Consider the following 13,199-nt stretch of genomic DNA (forward strand, 5'->3'; position numbering starts at 1 on the left):
TGTTTTATTTTAACACATAAAATAGCAGCAACACTATATAAAAAGAACTGTAAAGCAAAAAGTTACTGGCTTGCCTTTTTAGGCCAGTAGTATTTAGATTTATTATTAGTAAGGTTCAAAGGTCAAAACTAAGAAAATGCCGGACACTTGGAAGGAGGGGCTCACTCAGCCAGGGGTCACATGACAGCTGCTGATTGGAAAATGTTAAAAAAGAAGGGGGAAGGGCTGGGTGTCTGCCCACTCTTCTTTCTATATGGCAACATTTGATTTTTACTGAAAAAGAAAAATAAAGGTTAGGATTTGTATAATTCTCAGAGCGGCCTAAAATATATAAATCACTCCCCAGGATGACAGGGCACAGCTGAAACCCCACTTAAACTTCCTTATAAAATAAAAAAAGAAGAATGAATTTTAAAATAAGACTCTATTTCTACAGTGATTTTTAATGAACATAGCTTAATCCCTAAACTAGTTAAATGTTTTTTGCCACTACGTTTACAAAAGTAAACACTCCTCATTACAATGCTTGTCATTTTATTTCTTGGATTGTCTAAATATTTACTTATATTGAAAGAATGCATCGTCTTTAAAGCCATTTTGTGTTGCCTTTTTGAAGAGTATTTTCAGAATGGACAGACTTCTGGGAGGTGAGTCAAATCAGTGATGATTCAGCATTTCAAACCTATAAATCGGCTCATTACTAGGAGCAAGCTGTGTTTCTTTAAACCCTTTTAAATGGTTTTATTCTTTAGAAAAGTCACAGCATTAATTTCTTTACAAAGTACACATTTTCTATGTCTTCACAAATATTATGTTAGATTCCTTAAAATGTATTCTTCCTTATGTATGCAATTCTACATTTGATTCAGAATGATGAGCAAAATTTTTCATGATTAATGCTAACACTTTATTGACATGAGATGGGAAAGTAATAGCCCATAGCTAGATTTAAAGTTGAATTTATGGCACCATTCTGATTGGGCACATTAGCTGCAATTACCTGCACCACTCATTCTGAGCCACTAGATGGTGTAAAAAAATAAATTAAAACAGAAACATCCCATCAGCACAAAAAATCTAAATATGACTCTGAGAAAAATTAAACAAATTTCTAGGCACATAACAGTGCTAGTGATCTCTAGTCCTTAGCATTGGCCCTACCTGGATCTAGACAGAGCACCTTTTGGGTAATATTTTAAAATTTTCTTTTACTAAAGCCTTGAGTGCTTAATTTGCAGTAATACCAAGCATTCAAAATTGCAATCATCATTCATATATTAGATGAATTTATGATATTAACTTATGGTCTGTGTTTGCCAAGATTTTGAGAAAAGAGGAAGATGAAGCCAATATAAGATGATTAGAGTCTTCAGAGATTCTCATGCCAGCTTGTCCAAAGCAAGGTGAAGTAGAGTCTCCACAGACACAGCGGCAAGACAACTATTTCCTAACAACCAAGCCACAGCCCGGAGTGTGTCCAAATCTCTGAGAACTGTCTGTTCATCCTCGCCAGATCCGCCCTGATGACTGCTCTAGGTCCACCACTGGGCAACAGCGTATTTCATCACTGAGCCAATGGTGACCATGTGCTGGCCTATGAGGCCTGCTTTAAAACAAGCCCCAGCTGACATACCCATCTCTAGAGAGTCCCTAATGAAGTGATGGTAGTGGTGGAACGCCAGGCCTTGTGGAAGGCTGAGAGGGGAAGTATTTTTGGTTGGTTATCTCCCAAATAATAGCATTTAAAAAGCTGAGATGCGAGTGCATGCATCCAGTGAACCGATTCTATGGTCAGGCTTCACAGATAAAATTACAGCCTCCAGAAAAGAGATTTGGGGCAGGCAGGCGAGGGAGCTGCTCCTCCAGAATCCCAGTAGTAGGAGTCACACCTACAATTATACTTGCTTAAAGTATTTTTTAAACTTATTATTTCATCTTATTTGAAAAGCAGGGAGACAGAGAGAAAGAGAAATTGTCCATCTTATGGTTCATTACCCAGATGCCCACAACAGCCAGGGCTGGGCCAGCCTGAAACCAATAGCCAGGAAATCACTCTGTGTCTTCCAAGTGGGTAGCAGGGGCTGAAGTACTTGAGCCATCACTGCTGCCTACTGGGGTTTACATTAGCAGGAAGCTACAGTCAGAAGTGGAGGTGGGACGCCCCCCAGGCGCTCTGATGTGGGACGAGAGCTTCCCAAGCAGTGTCTCAGCTGCTGCCCTAAGCGTCCACCCCAATCATGCTTTGAATGTCACGTGAGCAGAAGACGGCTTTCCGAGGCAACGGCAGCCACGCCTGTGGGAATGTGGCCATTTCCACAGCCCAGTGATGTGGCTGGTGGCTCCACCCCAGCTTTCAGCGACAAAGGCAGCCTGATCCACACAGATGCCCAGAGCTTTCTTGGTTTTGTTTTTGCAAGAAGGGTACAGGGCTACGTGTCCCTGGCCCCCACAATGTGAGACACTAACTGGGGGCCAGTCAGCCCCCTCATTTCACACCCAGTTGCAGTGAAGTAAATTTAGGAATGCGTCCAGGGAAGTTTCTTAACCAGAACTGAAACGAATCACTTTTATTTCCATATTAAGTAATAACAACAACCAAAAGCTGCTATTTTAACTGAAGACAATTTAATATTCAATAATAGGTTTCATCAGGAGTGGTAATGCAGCCATCTACAGCTTCCAAGAACTCAAAGTATCTTTCTGGAACAACAACGAAAACTAGACTAATGAGCAGAGGGCTAGAGGAATGAGTGACCAGCCTTAGCTCTGAGCATCTTAGCAATGATCATGGTTGGCCACAATTACCTATTAAAGACCTCTTTCTCCTACAATCTGTAATTGCTTATCACTTACTCCTTTTTGGGTCCCTGGTGCCCACAATGGGTCCTGGCACCTGGTGGGTGCTTTAGGGTGGTTTCAAATTACAGAAAAGAAGGGAAGAGGGGTAGGGGGAAGGGGATGGGAATGGAGGCAGGGAAGGAGGGGCATGAGAAAGGAAACAGAGAGAGAAGCACCGGGAGTGGAGACACCAGTTCAAGTACTGACTCTAGTACTTTCTTGACCCAAGTCCTTTTATCTTCGCCCATCCTGAGGATCCCTCACTCCAGTGCTCATTTTCTGTGTTATGATTTTGTGTACCAGTCATCTAATGTTAAAATGCATATGTGACCATATTTCCAAATTCCCTTCTGTGTCTAACAAGTCATACTTTCTTTCTGAGAAGTCCAAAATGTTTCTCCCACCAAGAAAGCACATTAAACTCCTGGACTTATGATTTTGTCAACATTTTCCTATTCACATTTCAATGTTGTTAAACAAATGTCATTTGCTTCCAAAATAACCTCACAAAATAGACAGGGGATTTCCTTTTTTAAGGAAGGTATGAATTTGTTTTTATTTGACAGATGAGTTAGACAGTGAGAAAAACAGAGAGAAAGGTCTTCCTTCCACTGGTTCACCCCCCAAATGGCTGCCACAGCCGGAGCTACGCCCGATCTGAAGCCAGGAGCCAGGTGCTTCCTCCTGGTCTCCCATGCGGGTGCAGGGCCCAAGCACTTGGGCCATCCTCCACTGCCTTCCCGGGCCACAGCAGAGAGCTGGACTGGAAGAGGAGTAACTGGGACTAGAACCCGGTGCCCATATGGGATGCCGGCACTGCAGGCGGAGGATTAACCAAGTGAGCTATTGGCGCTGGCCCAGGCATGGAAATTAAGAGAGGTCACAGCTGTTATCAGAAGTATAACTACAATAAGAAACTTGCCTTTTAGATTAAATGACAGAAAGACTCTGAATGATGCAGTATCTTCAGATGCACAAACATTTTATATGAATATGTAAAGATGAGTTCACAGCAGTATACTTTGCCATTGTGTTTACAAAAAAAAAAAATTACCCCGACCTGTCTGAATAGAAAAGCATTGCTTTTAAATTGTCGGAACACCCAATGTATTTACATAAAGATGAAACACTTGCTCTATAAACACGGTTTCCAGTAGTGAATGGCAGACAAAATCAGAATAATCACACAGAAGAATAAAAAGGAAGAGGAAAGAAAAACATAATAAATAACCTGATACCTTACAATGTTAACTTTCACATAAGTATATTGTTTCTGGAGAAGGCAGCAGGTGGATGTGAGCCAAGGGCTGAAGTGATAGGTAAACACTGTGAAGCTGAATCCTGTTATCTGATTGTGTTTAAAACTTGATTATAGTTCACTTGACAAAATAATTAATTATTGTGAACTCCCAATTGTTAACCAGGACCTAGAAGAATTCCAACTGGCATCTTTCCCTTGCGCTGTCAACCCAAGAGCATGGAAAGCGAGCTCTGTGTTTCCCTTCTGGGGCGCCGTCTTACCTTGCTGAGAATGTAGATCACATCACCACGCTTGAAGGAGAGCTCGTCCGCAAGAGCTCCCGTGCAGTCCCACAGTCCCTGGTAAAAATTAGCATAGTCAGTGCTTTTATCTCCTAGAAGAGAGAGAGAGAAGGCAGGGAGTTAGGGCCTTCGGAAAGCGGACATTCATTTTCACATGAACCACCAGAAAGTAAAGGACTACCCAGACCACCAACACACTCAGAACAATTCTGTCCTGCGTCAACAAACATTTTCCTGTGTCCACTCAAGAATCCGATTTCTTACTAACAGCCAGTTCGGACTGTTTTCCAAAAGACCTGCTTGGGAATCTCTTCCCTTTTCTCTGCCTTTCATCTAAAACCTGAATTTGCAACATGCTGTCAATAAGCCAGCACCTCGAAGCTGCTTCCCAGCCTAAGCCCGCGGGCAACACGTTTTGAAGACAAAGTCTGCCCCTCGGTATAATGAGCAATCCTCCTTGGGACAGATGCTGTGAAATAACAGCCATCTCAGAGAACGTGGGAGAACCATCAAGGACCTAATACACAAGAATAAAACAGAATCCAAGGAACCAAATTCACAAAAAATCTCAAACTCAAGAAAGCAGGTTAAAGAAAGTGCTTCATGTAGAAACGATACAGAGAGTCATCACGGCTCCTCTCTTGGGGACGGCTGGACTCAAAGCTTTTCCAAGTTACCTCTAAAGTCTTTGAGCAACTTGGAGATCGCCTGTGCTGAAGCTGCATTTTTCAACAGCTTTTTGTCAGCCCCAGTTTAGGACATTAGGCTCTGAATAAACATGCAACATACACGGAGTTATCAGCTCATCCTTCTAACGGCATAAGCACAATGGATGTGATGTGCTCAAACTGCCATACAGACCATTAACTGATTGATTATTTAGCGCTCTCCGCTCTGTAATACCACAATAAACTGGGTAATAAATGCTTTGTCACTTATACAATGTGCTGAAACACAGCACAGAGTTAAATACACTGGATGCTTTTGTTACCCTGAGAACTGTTTCCTGTTTTTAATTTCATGATAATTGAGTTTTGATGAGTTAACGCAAAAAGAATGCAAGTTATATCAATAAGATGTCCGTGTATTCACCAGCCAAGCAGAACACATCGTGCCGACAGCTTCCATCGCGGGAGTGTCCTGTGCGAGGTCTGAGGGACAGCCGTGGGTGGGGACGCGCGCTGCATCAGGCTGTCCCCTTGGTTTTGTTACAAGGCTCTCGACCAGCAGGCTTCTTGGCAATCCCAACACAACTAATCATAGTAGCACGTCATTGGGGTGTGCATCTTCCTACACACGGCTTGTGATTTACACAGAAGGTTGTTTATCAGAAAATTTACAAATTCTCTTTAATATCTAAAATGTTGGTTAAAGCCAAAACAATGAGAGAGAATCTGAATAACACAGAGTCTGAAAATTCAGGAAGCAGGATGCTACTTTTCAATTATACTTTCGATTATAAACAAGGGCTAGAAAACATACAACCTATCAAAAATCTCCCCATTGGACTTTTTCTCTGGTTTTCAGATGGGGAGAAGGGGGAGGTGGAAAGGAGAAGGGGGCCGCCAGGGAGAGACAGACACTTTCCTTTCCTGTCCACATTGGCACTGAACCCTCAGCAGGACCCACAGGGGCCTGGGATCCCAACCAAGAAGTACAAGGCTTGTGGCCAGCCTTCATGCATATTTTTTTTTTAACCCATAGCATGTATTCTATAAATGGACACTAGGGGGCACTCTGGCAGGCCAGATCATTCTAAACATTGTCAATTTTTTTTTTTTTTAGGAAAAAAAATCACTTAATAATAAAGTGACTGATTTCCTTTAAAAACCACTTATTTAGACAAATAGAGATTTAGAAGTTGAAACATTCTAGTCAGATTAAATCAACTGCTAAATGGGTCAAATGTTGTGCCCCATGCAGTCCGTCAGTGTCAGTTTAAAAGTCAGGGAATTAGAGCAAAGAGAGGGTGACATCATTTCACATGCAAGGCCCTCCCCCACAGTAACTGGCCAGGAGGTAAAAGGATCTAAATAGCTGCTCCTGTGTGTTCCCCATGCTGCTCAGCCTTAGGCTTGGTCCAAAAGGGTGGGAGAAAGAAAAGTTGAGCTGGAAACTAGAGCAGAGGTTGCAGCTTCGCCATGGGAGCCCCGTGGGTCTTCCCAGCTCCCCAGGGTGCTCTTGCCATTGGCAGGTACTCTCACAGTCGTTTTTCATTCAAAAGGAGAGAAAAAGAAAATAAGGAAGAACAAACCGTGTGGCGGTTTCTAACACATAATCTTTCCCACTTTGGGGTCTCTCTTCCCCTGGATGCACTTGGCGAAACTCCCATTAACACTAATGGGAGTTACAGGAGCACACGAGAAGAGAGGCCCCCACCGTGTGCAAGATGCATCTCTCCCTAGATGTGCATCAGGAGCATTTCATTAAACCTCACTGCTGCGAAGAGGCAACGGAGCTGGCGACTCGGCAACACTGGGAGAGGGATGCATTTTCAACTGTGCTTTCTATAATCTTGTGATGTGGTTACCCGAAGACTAACCTCATTTCTGTGCCCTATACGTGAGCTCTGATACAGAACAATTTATGTCATACAGCTACATTTACATGCAATTCACTATTCATGCGCAACATGCACTATGAGTTATAAAGCAGAAAAATCTCAACTTGGAGGTCTATGCTTTCTAGACTTAGTCTCCTTAGAAAAGTAACATTGAAATTCTTGACCTGAAATCTGGAGCTAAAAATTGGGAACAGTTTTGTTCCTTAGGGAGCAGCAAGCTCCTCTGGTTTGCTTTTTAAATTTTGAGTAGAGTTAAATACACCTCCAAAATCACACACAGATAAAATCTCTAAAGCATAGGAGGTTCACAAAAGTTACATTCACCTACACATGGAAAGATAAGCCATGTGAGATATGTAATTTTTAAATGAGGTAGAGTATGATATCATAAACACACACACTAAGATACAAATTAAGTCTGTTTTTTCTTTATGACATGGACTAATTTTCCTTTTCTATCTACATCATGATCTCTATTTTCAAAACTGCAAAAAAAAATTGCCTTACATTATGCTTTTTGTCCTAAGAGGCTTGAATGATCAAAGAAGACAAGAAAAAAAATAATACACTAGGCAGTCTATAAAGGATGTAAACAATGAACCCACTCCTGTTTTTTAAAAACATACAAAAATAGATCACTGGGCAATGTTAATAGAATTGTTATGCAAGGGTAAAGTAAACATTAAACATTGGAGATAGTCTTGCAAAGAAAGAAGAGATTATAAGAGCATGACAACAGATGAAATATATCATAATCACATAATGGACACTCTCTCCCTGGGTGTTACAGGTTTAAAAACTATTCTAGAAAAGTAAAGCACATTCTATGATATTTTAAAAAAAGAGATTCTTTATATATAAGCACATATATACAAATGCAAGATATATAATCTTGGACATGAAGGTACTTGTAAGAAACACAAGATTGATTAATTTTGTTTTGCTTACATATGTTACATTAGAGAAGTCTGTGGTTTTTTTTTTTTTTTTTTAGTGAAACCAGTCAATATGAAAAATATAGAACATTCTTGAATAAGGTTAGAAGTTCATGTCATGTGATGCTCAGCAAAATAGCAATACCCTTGTCAGCTCACTGCCCTGGGTGGCAAACAAACTTCCAGTCTGTGACAGCCTAGGGAAGAGCAAAGGTCACTGCTATGCAAAAGCATTAAAACTGTTGCTTGAAAAGAATTTCATGTCACTAAAGATAAGAATGATTGCAGTGCTTTATGGTGATTGCATGAAAAGCTACATCTACTTATTGCATTCCTTTGAGGAAAACCAATTTTTTTTCCCCTACCCTCAAAGGCAAAGATTTGGGAGATGGTTATTTTTAAAGGGTTTTTGAAAAATCCAATCGCTTGAAGCCAAAATAGCTGTATCTGTGGAAAAGAATATCTGTAAGTGTCTACTTTTTATAGCCACGTTGAATGTTTAAGGAAAGACAAGAGCGTGCTTCAGGGTGAAGCTTGTGGATGTGTCACCCTACGCAGATGCGCTGAAGCTGGTGCCGAGCACAGCCTTCGAGGCTCCGCGGAGCCGCCGTGTTTTACAGCTGCACTGCACAGGCCCCAAGTGCTAATATCTAATGACTCTGTCCTCGCTTCCTTTCTGAAGAAAGCAAACCCAAACCTTTTGCTCCTGCCTTCCTGTCCAGGTCCGGAATCAGGCCTCTGTTTCCTTTCCACATGTCACAGTAGGAAGGACTCGGGAAAGCCACTTCCTGAACACACACCCCTGTCCCCCCTGGCCCTGACAGCTGGGAAGAGTGATGTATGGACATATCCGAGAGGGGAAGGTGACCCCAGCAGGACACGGGACGCCATGGCAGACCTTGCCCCAGCTGACACGTGGCTGTGAAGAGGTGTAAAGTCCTGATAAGGAGGCAGCCCTTCTCTTCTTTCTGTGTAAAATAATTGCTGGTTATCAAAACTGACCTCATTCTTGCACTGCAGATAGGCTTTATCTCTTGCTATTTGGAAATAACAACAAGCCAGAAAAGTTGTTCCTATCATGTGATTTCATACACAGCGTGTGCGGTTATTTTTCCAGTCCCAGTCGTAATTAGTACTTGGGGCCAGGTGCCAAGTGGAAATGGATAAGGGGACATCCTTCCCAGCCTCCTGGTCCACAGTGTCCTTTTCCAATTTTTAAGTTGCTGTCACTGGACTCTGGCATTTCTTCCCCAATTCATTTGCTTTCTGTGTTAATCATATGCAATGAAGATATGCATGGCCAACATTTAAACAGGCTGCAGATCAATTAGCGGTCTTAAGTTTATCTGATTTTTATCAAAGACGACAGAGCTGTGGGTCGATTGTCAGAGCCTGTGTCAAGTTGACCTTTTCAGAGATGTCTACATTGCCAGTCCCCTGGGCAACTTGTTGTCCCCTGTTAGGCTCTGAATGGCAGAAGTCTGTTGTGCTCAAGCACAAAGTATACACAGATGTCTATATTACATTCTTATAGGTTTGACAGCAACTGCATGTCGTATCTATAAACTGTCCTGTGGCAGTGACACTTCCTCAATGATGATAAGCTAATTTATGCAAGTAAATCTCCTTTGTGCAGAAATGAAAGCTAATTGAGTCATTACAAAGTAATTCAGGAAGGAATACCTTGTATAAATTGGCTTACTTTATAAATCCTTCTCAAGTGGTTTTCATGCATCCTAAATGGGACTAAGCAGCTACGCGGCCCTAAGGTACCGAGACCACACCAGGCGGCGGAGGGGTGCTGGGTAGGTATCTTTAGAGCGCTGAGAAAGTGGCTTCAGTAAACCCCAACTGGCCTTTCCAGGAAGCCCACCCCCTACCCCCCACCCCCCAAGGTGTTACCTGAACTGGGATGCACACCGTCCTGACTGGGCCTCCTTTGTTCCTCCATTGTCACCTCAGCCGTGTCCTCTTCCTCTTCTGTAAACAAACAAGGTCAATGGCACGCTGGACGGTCCCCTCACGGACAGCAACACAGTACTCACCCCATTCTCAGACCAAAACTACAAGCTCATAACTTGTTTTTCAAATGAAACTTCTTAATCATCCCAATCCTTCTTTAATCATCTAACACGGAAAGACTGCCGCTTATTACAAATGGCGACCTCATCGGTGGAACTGATAAAACTCAAGAAATGTACTAGTGAATGGCATATTTTGCCTAAAATATGTACAGAAACTCATCTAGAAAGATATTAAACCTAGTAAAATAATACCAATATATAGTAAAATTACACCAATATATTACATTAAACTGTGTGGCAAGAATATCATAGGTAAAATCATGGTCTCCAACACATCAACATAGCAAGGAGAAAATATGTGATACAAAATTCAGTTCACTTATAAGTCATTAATTTTTTATTATATATAAATTTTCAATCCTTATTCTACAGATGAATAAATTGAGATGCAAAAAGGTGAAATAATTCCCAAGCGTGGCGTTCAAACTTGGGTTCCTGATCCGAATGTCCACGTACTTCATCTTACAAATCGTCATTGCCTTACCTACATTCTCTCCACTCTCCCATCCCATTCCTTCCACAAGTTATGGAAAATATGCATGATAAAACTACACCTGACAAGCTTTAAACAATGCCAATAAGCTATGTAAAGCTCTTTCACACCCCCTAAAATATTATTACATTACCACTTTCCCTACCTTAGGGCTTACATACAACTTATAGATACTTATAGTGGGACATCCATACACATGGCATGCCAAAGAAAAACTGGGCTCAAAAAGAAACATAACTTCAAGAAAAATCCAAAGCTTTCTAGGAGCAAAGGTGTGAAGTTTAGAAGAACCAGGTGCAGCCACACTGACGAGGACTAAAGGATGTGGTGTTGTGAGGAGAGGAGCAGGAAGGATGATGTCCCCAGTTGGGCCAGCTGCTCAAGAGCCAGGAAGGCCTTGTCATGGGCTTTCCTGAGGTTTTCACTGGGTGGCCAGTAACCACAGAGGAAAGGCAGGCCTGGACCCCTGCATTAGGAAGGGTCCTCTGATCCCATTGTCTCAGATGGACTGGTGGAGAGACAGATCCCACCCCCCATCCCCCACAAGTCTAAGTCTAGATAAAGGGGAAGGAAACCCTGCAATGCAGGGACAGAGGAAATGGAATGGAAATGGTCAAGAGCAGTGACGGAACTTGAATGGATAAGCTTTGTGCCTGAGATATGGGGCGGGGGCGGGGCAAACAACCAAGGATGGCTCAAGGTTCGAGTTTAGTTGACTGAGAAATGGGCATATCATTACTAATAAAATGATCGCCAAGAGGAGGGAACCCCAGGAGCTGTTTCCACCACGAAACACTTAACATGCTGCTGAGGCAACTCCAGGAAGACATCCAGGGGTCCAGAAGGCCTGCTGGAGGGGGCGGCACTGCAGATGCTTGGGAGCCTCGTGCAGACTCTGAGTGGTGAAAAACCAAAACCAGCATTCAAATCAAGCTGGAGAGTTACTATACTTACACACAGCTAGAAGTAGTTTTAATTTTTGTAACTCAATTTAAACCAAATAATGAAAGCTGCAATATTGGAAGAGCTGGAAACATCTGGTGTTTTATACATGTTGCTGAGTCCAACACTGGCAACTTAATATGGTCCAAACAGTAATTAATTAACACAAGACCTAATAAAAAGTCTAACACTAAGTTCCATCTCCTTAACAATAGTTACCTCACTTATTCCAAACCTCAAGGACTAGTTATCATAAATGGGTTAATGGAGTGTTCTCATATAAATTTTACAGGGAGAAGAAACAACCTATTCATTTTACAGATCATTAGTTATTTAAAAGGTGGATGAGAAAGCTTCCTAACTGTTCCCACCTTCTTTCTCTAGCACCCATTCCTCTGCCAATCTGGTCACAAGTTCAATGCTCAGGAGTAAATGAAAGGAGCTCAGGACACCTGTCCTCAGCGGAAAGCTTACCCCATCAGTGTAGTCAGCACGACTGGGGGCTTCTAATAACAGACTTACACTCACCAAACAGATTCAGCATCAAAAATATCATAAAAATTAATTAAAATAAGCAAGTGGGAAAACTCTGCTCTTTGCCAAAGTTAACAATGAATTTAGAAGAATTTATTAGAATGAATGTACTTTTATTTATCAAAATGTAAGTGCCTATTTTATGTGCTGTGGATGGTTTATTGGTGTCAGAGACCTCTATGTTTAAGAAATACATTCTTAAATTACCAGAAAAATGGTATTAAAAATATTTGCTTAATTATATCAACATTTACTGGTAGGTATTTAAACTGAAATTCACATAAGATGCTATTTAATAAGCAGTAGTTTGAAGGATAAATGTTCATTAAAAACACCCCCTTTTCATTTTTTCAGTTTCAAACCAGGTACTGATATTTGCAGGTCACAGCCTTATGCATTTCACACATTAGCTTTTCTTAACAATTCATTTTATATTGAACAAACACCTTCCACATAAAAGACAATACAATCAAATTTGGCGTGCTTCTAAGTCTCACAGGGAAGAAAATTCAGACTGAATGTTGACTGGACCCTGGGACAAAGAAGATGTTTAATAAATACCAAGTGAAGAAATGGATTAAAAAATAATGAAAATAAACCCTAACATATTCATTTATAAACAGAGCAAACTTCATGACACCGCTGAAAAAAAATATGTAAGGGCAAGTAACCACATTTCTGGGCAATAATCACCTTCCTAACATAGTTGAAAAAATACATATTTGTGTGCTGTATTATTTAGGTTTATTATTAAACATATTTTATTTTGGTGTCGAGGCACAATGTCATTATACAATACTAATTAATACTTCAAATAGTCAATGTTTGTGGGTTAATATAATCCATTCAACATTTTAATAACAGTAAACAAAAACAGCTCAGCTATGCAGTAAAATCCATCAAACCACACAGATGGTTGTAAGGTTTTCATTATGTGGTTTCCATAGCAATCATATTGCAAATCTGGAAGCTTCTTGCAAATGAGCAGCTTGTATTTACATGCCTCTCAGCTGCAGCACAAACCTCTTCAACATGTGAAGTTACTATTCCAATCACATATTACAGGAGTCATCAGGAGACTGTTTTATCAGACAAGAGGAAAATGACAGCAAAGTGAACTAAAGGCAGAAGATAATTCAAACATAGTCACAGGTTCACTAAGCTAATCAATGAGTACTGGAAATATTTTGGTAAAGTCTTCAAAAGGTTTTAATATGAAATCTCATCACAAATATGAAACTTCCAGAACAATCAGGCCCTACGGAATC

At 41.1% G+C, this 13,199-nt stretch overlaps 1 protein-coding gene across 2 annotated transcripts in view; it reads right to left on the bottom strand.

The window, feature by feature from the left end:
• Positions 1-13,199, bottom strand: part of SKAP2 (src kinase associated phosphoprotein 2) — a 181,525-nt gene that overhangs the window by 12,852 nt on the left and 155,474 nt on the right. For both annotated transcript variants that reach the window (XM_002713727.5, XM_051853255.2), the window contains exons 10-11: positions 9,781-9,858; positions 4,360-4,472 (exon numbers count right to left, since the gene is read on the bottom strand). In XM_002713727.5, coding sequence (XP_002713773.1) covers positions 4,360-4,472; positions 9,781-9,858 — 191 coding nt within the window. The remainder of the gene's footprint in view (positions 1-4,359; positions 4,473-9,780; positions 9,859-13,199) is intronic.

The sequence above is a fragment of the Oryctolagus cuniculus genome, chromosome 16 (assembly GCF_964237555.1).
Source record: "Oryctolagus cuniculus chromosome 16, mOryCun1.1, whole genome shotgun sequence".
Classification (NCBI taxonomy): Eukaryota; Metazoa; Chordata; class Mammalia; order Lagomorpha; family Leporidae; genus Oryctolagus; species Oryctolagus cuniculus.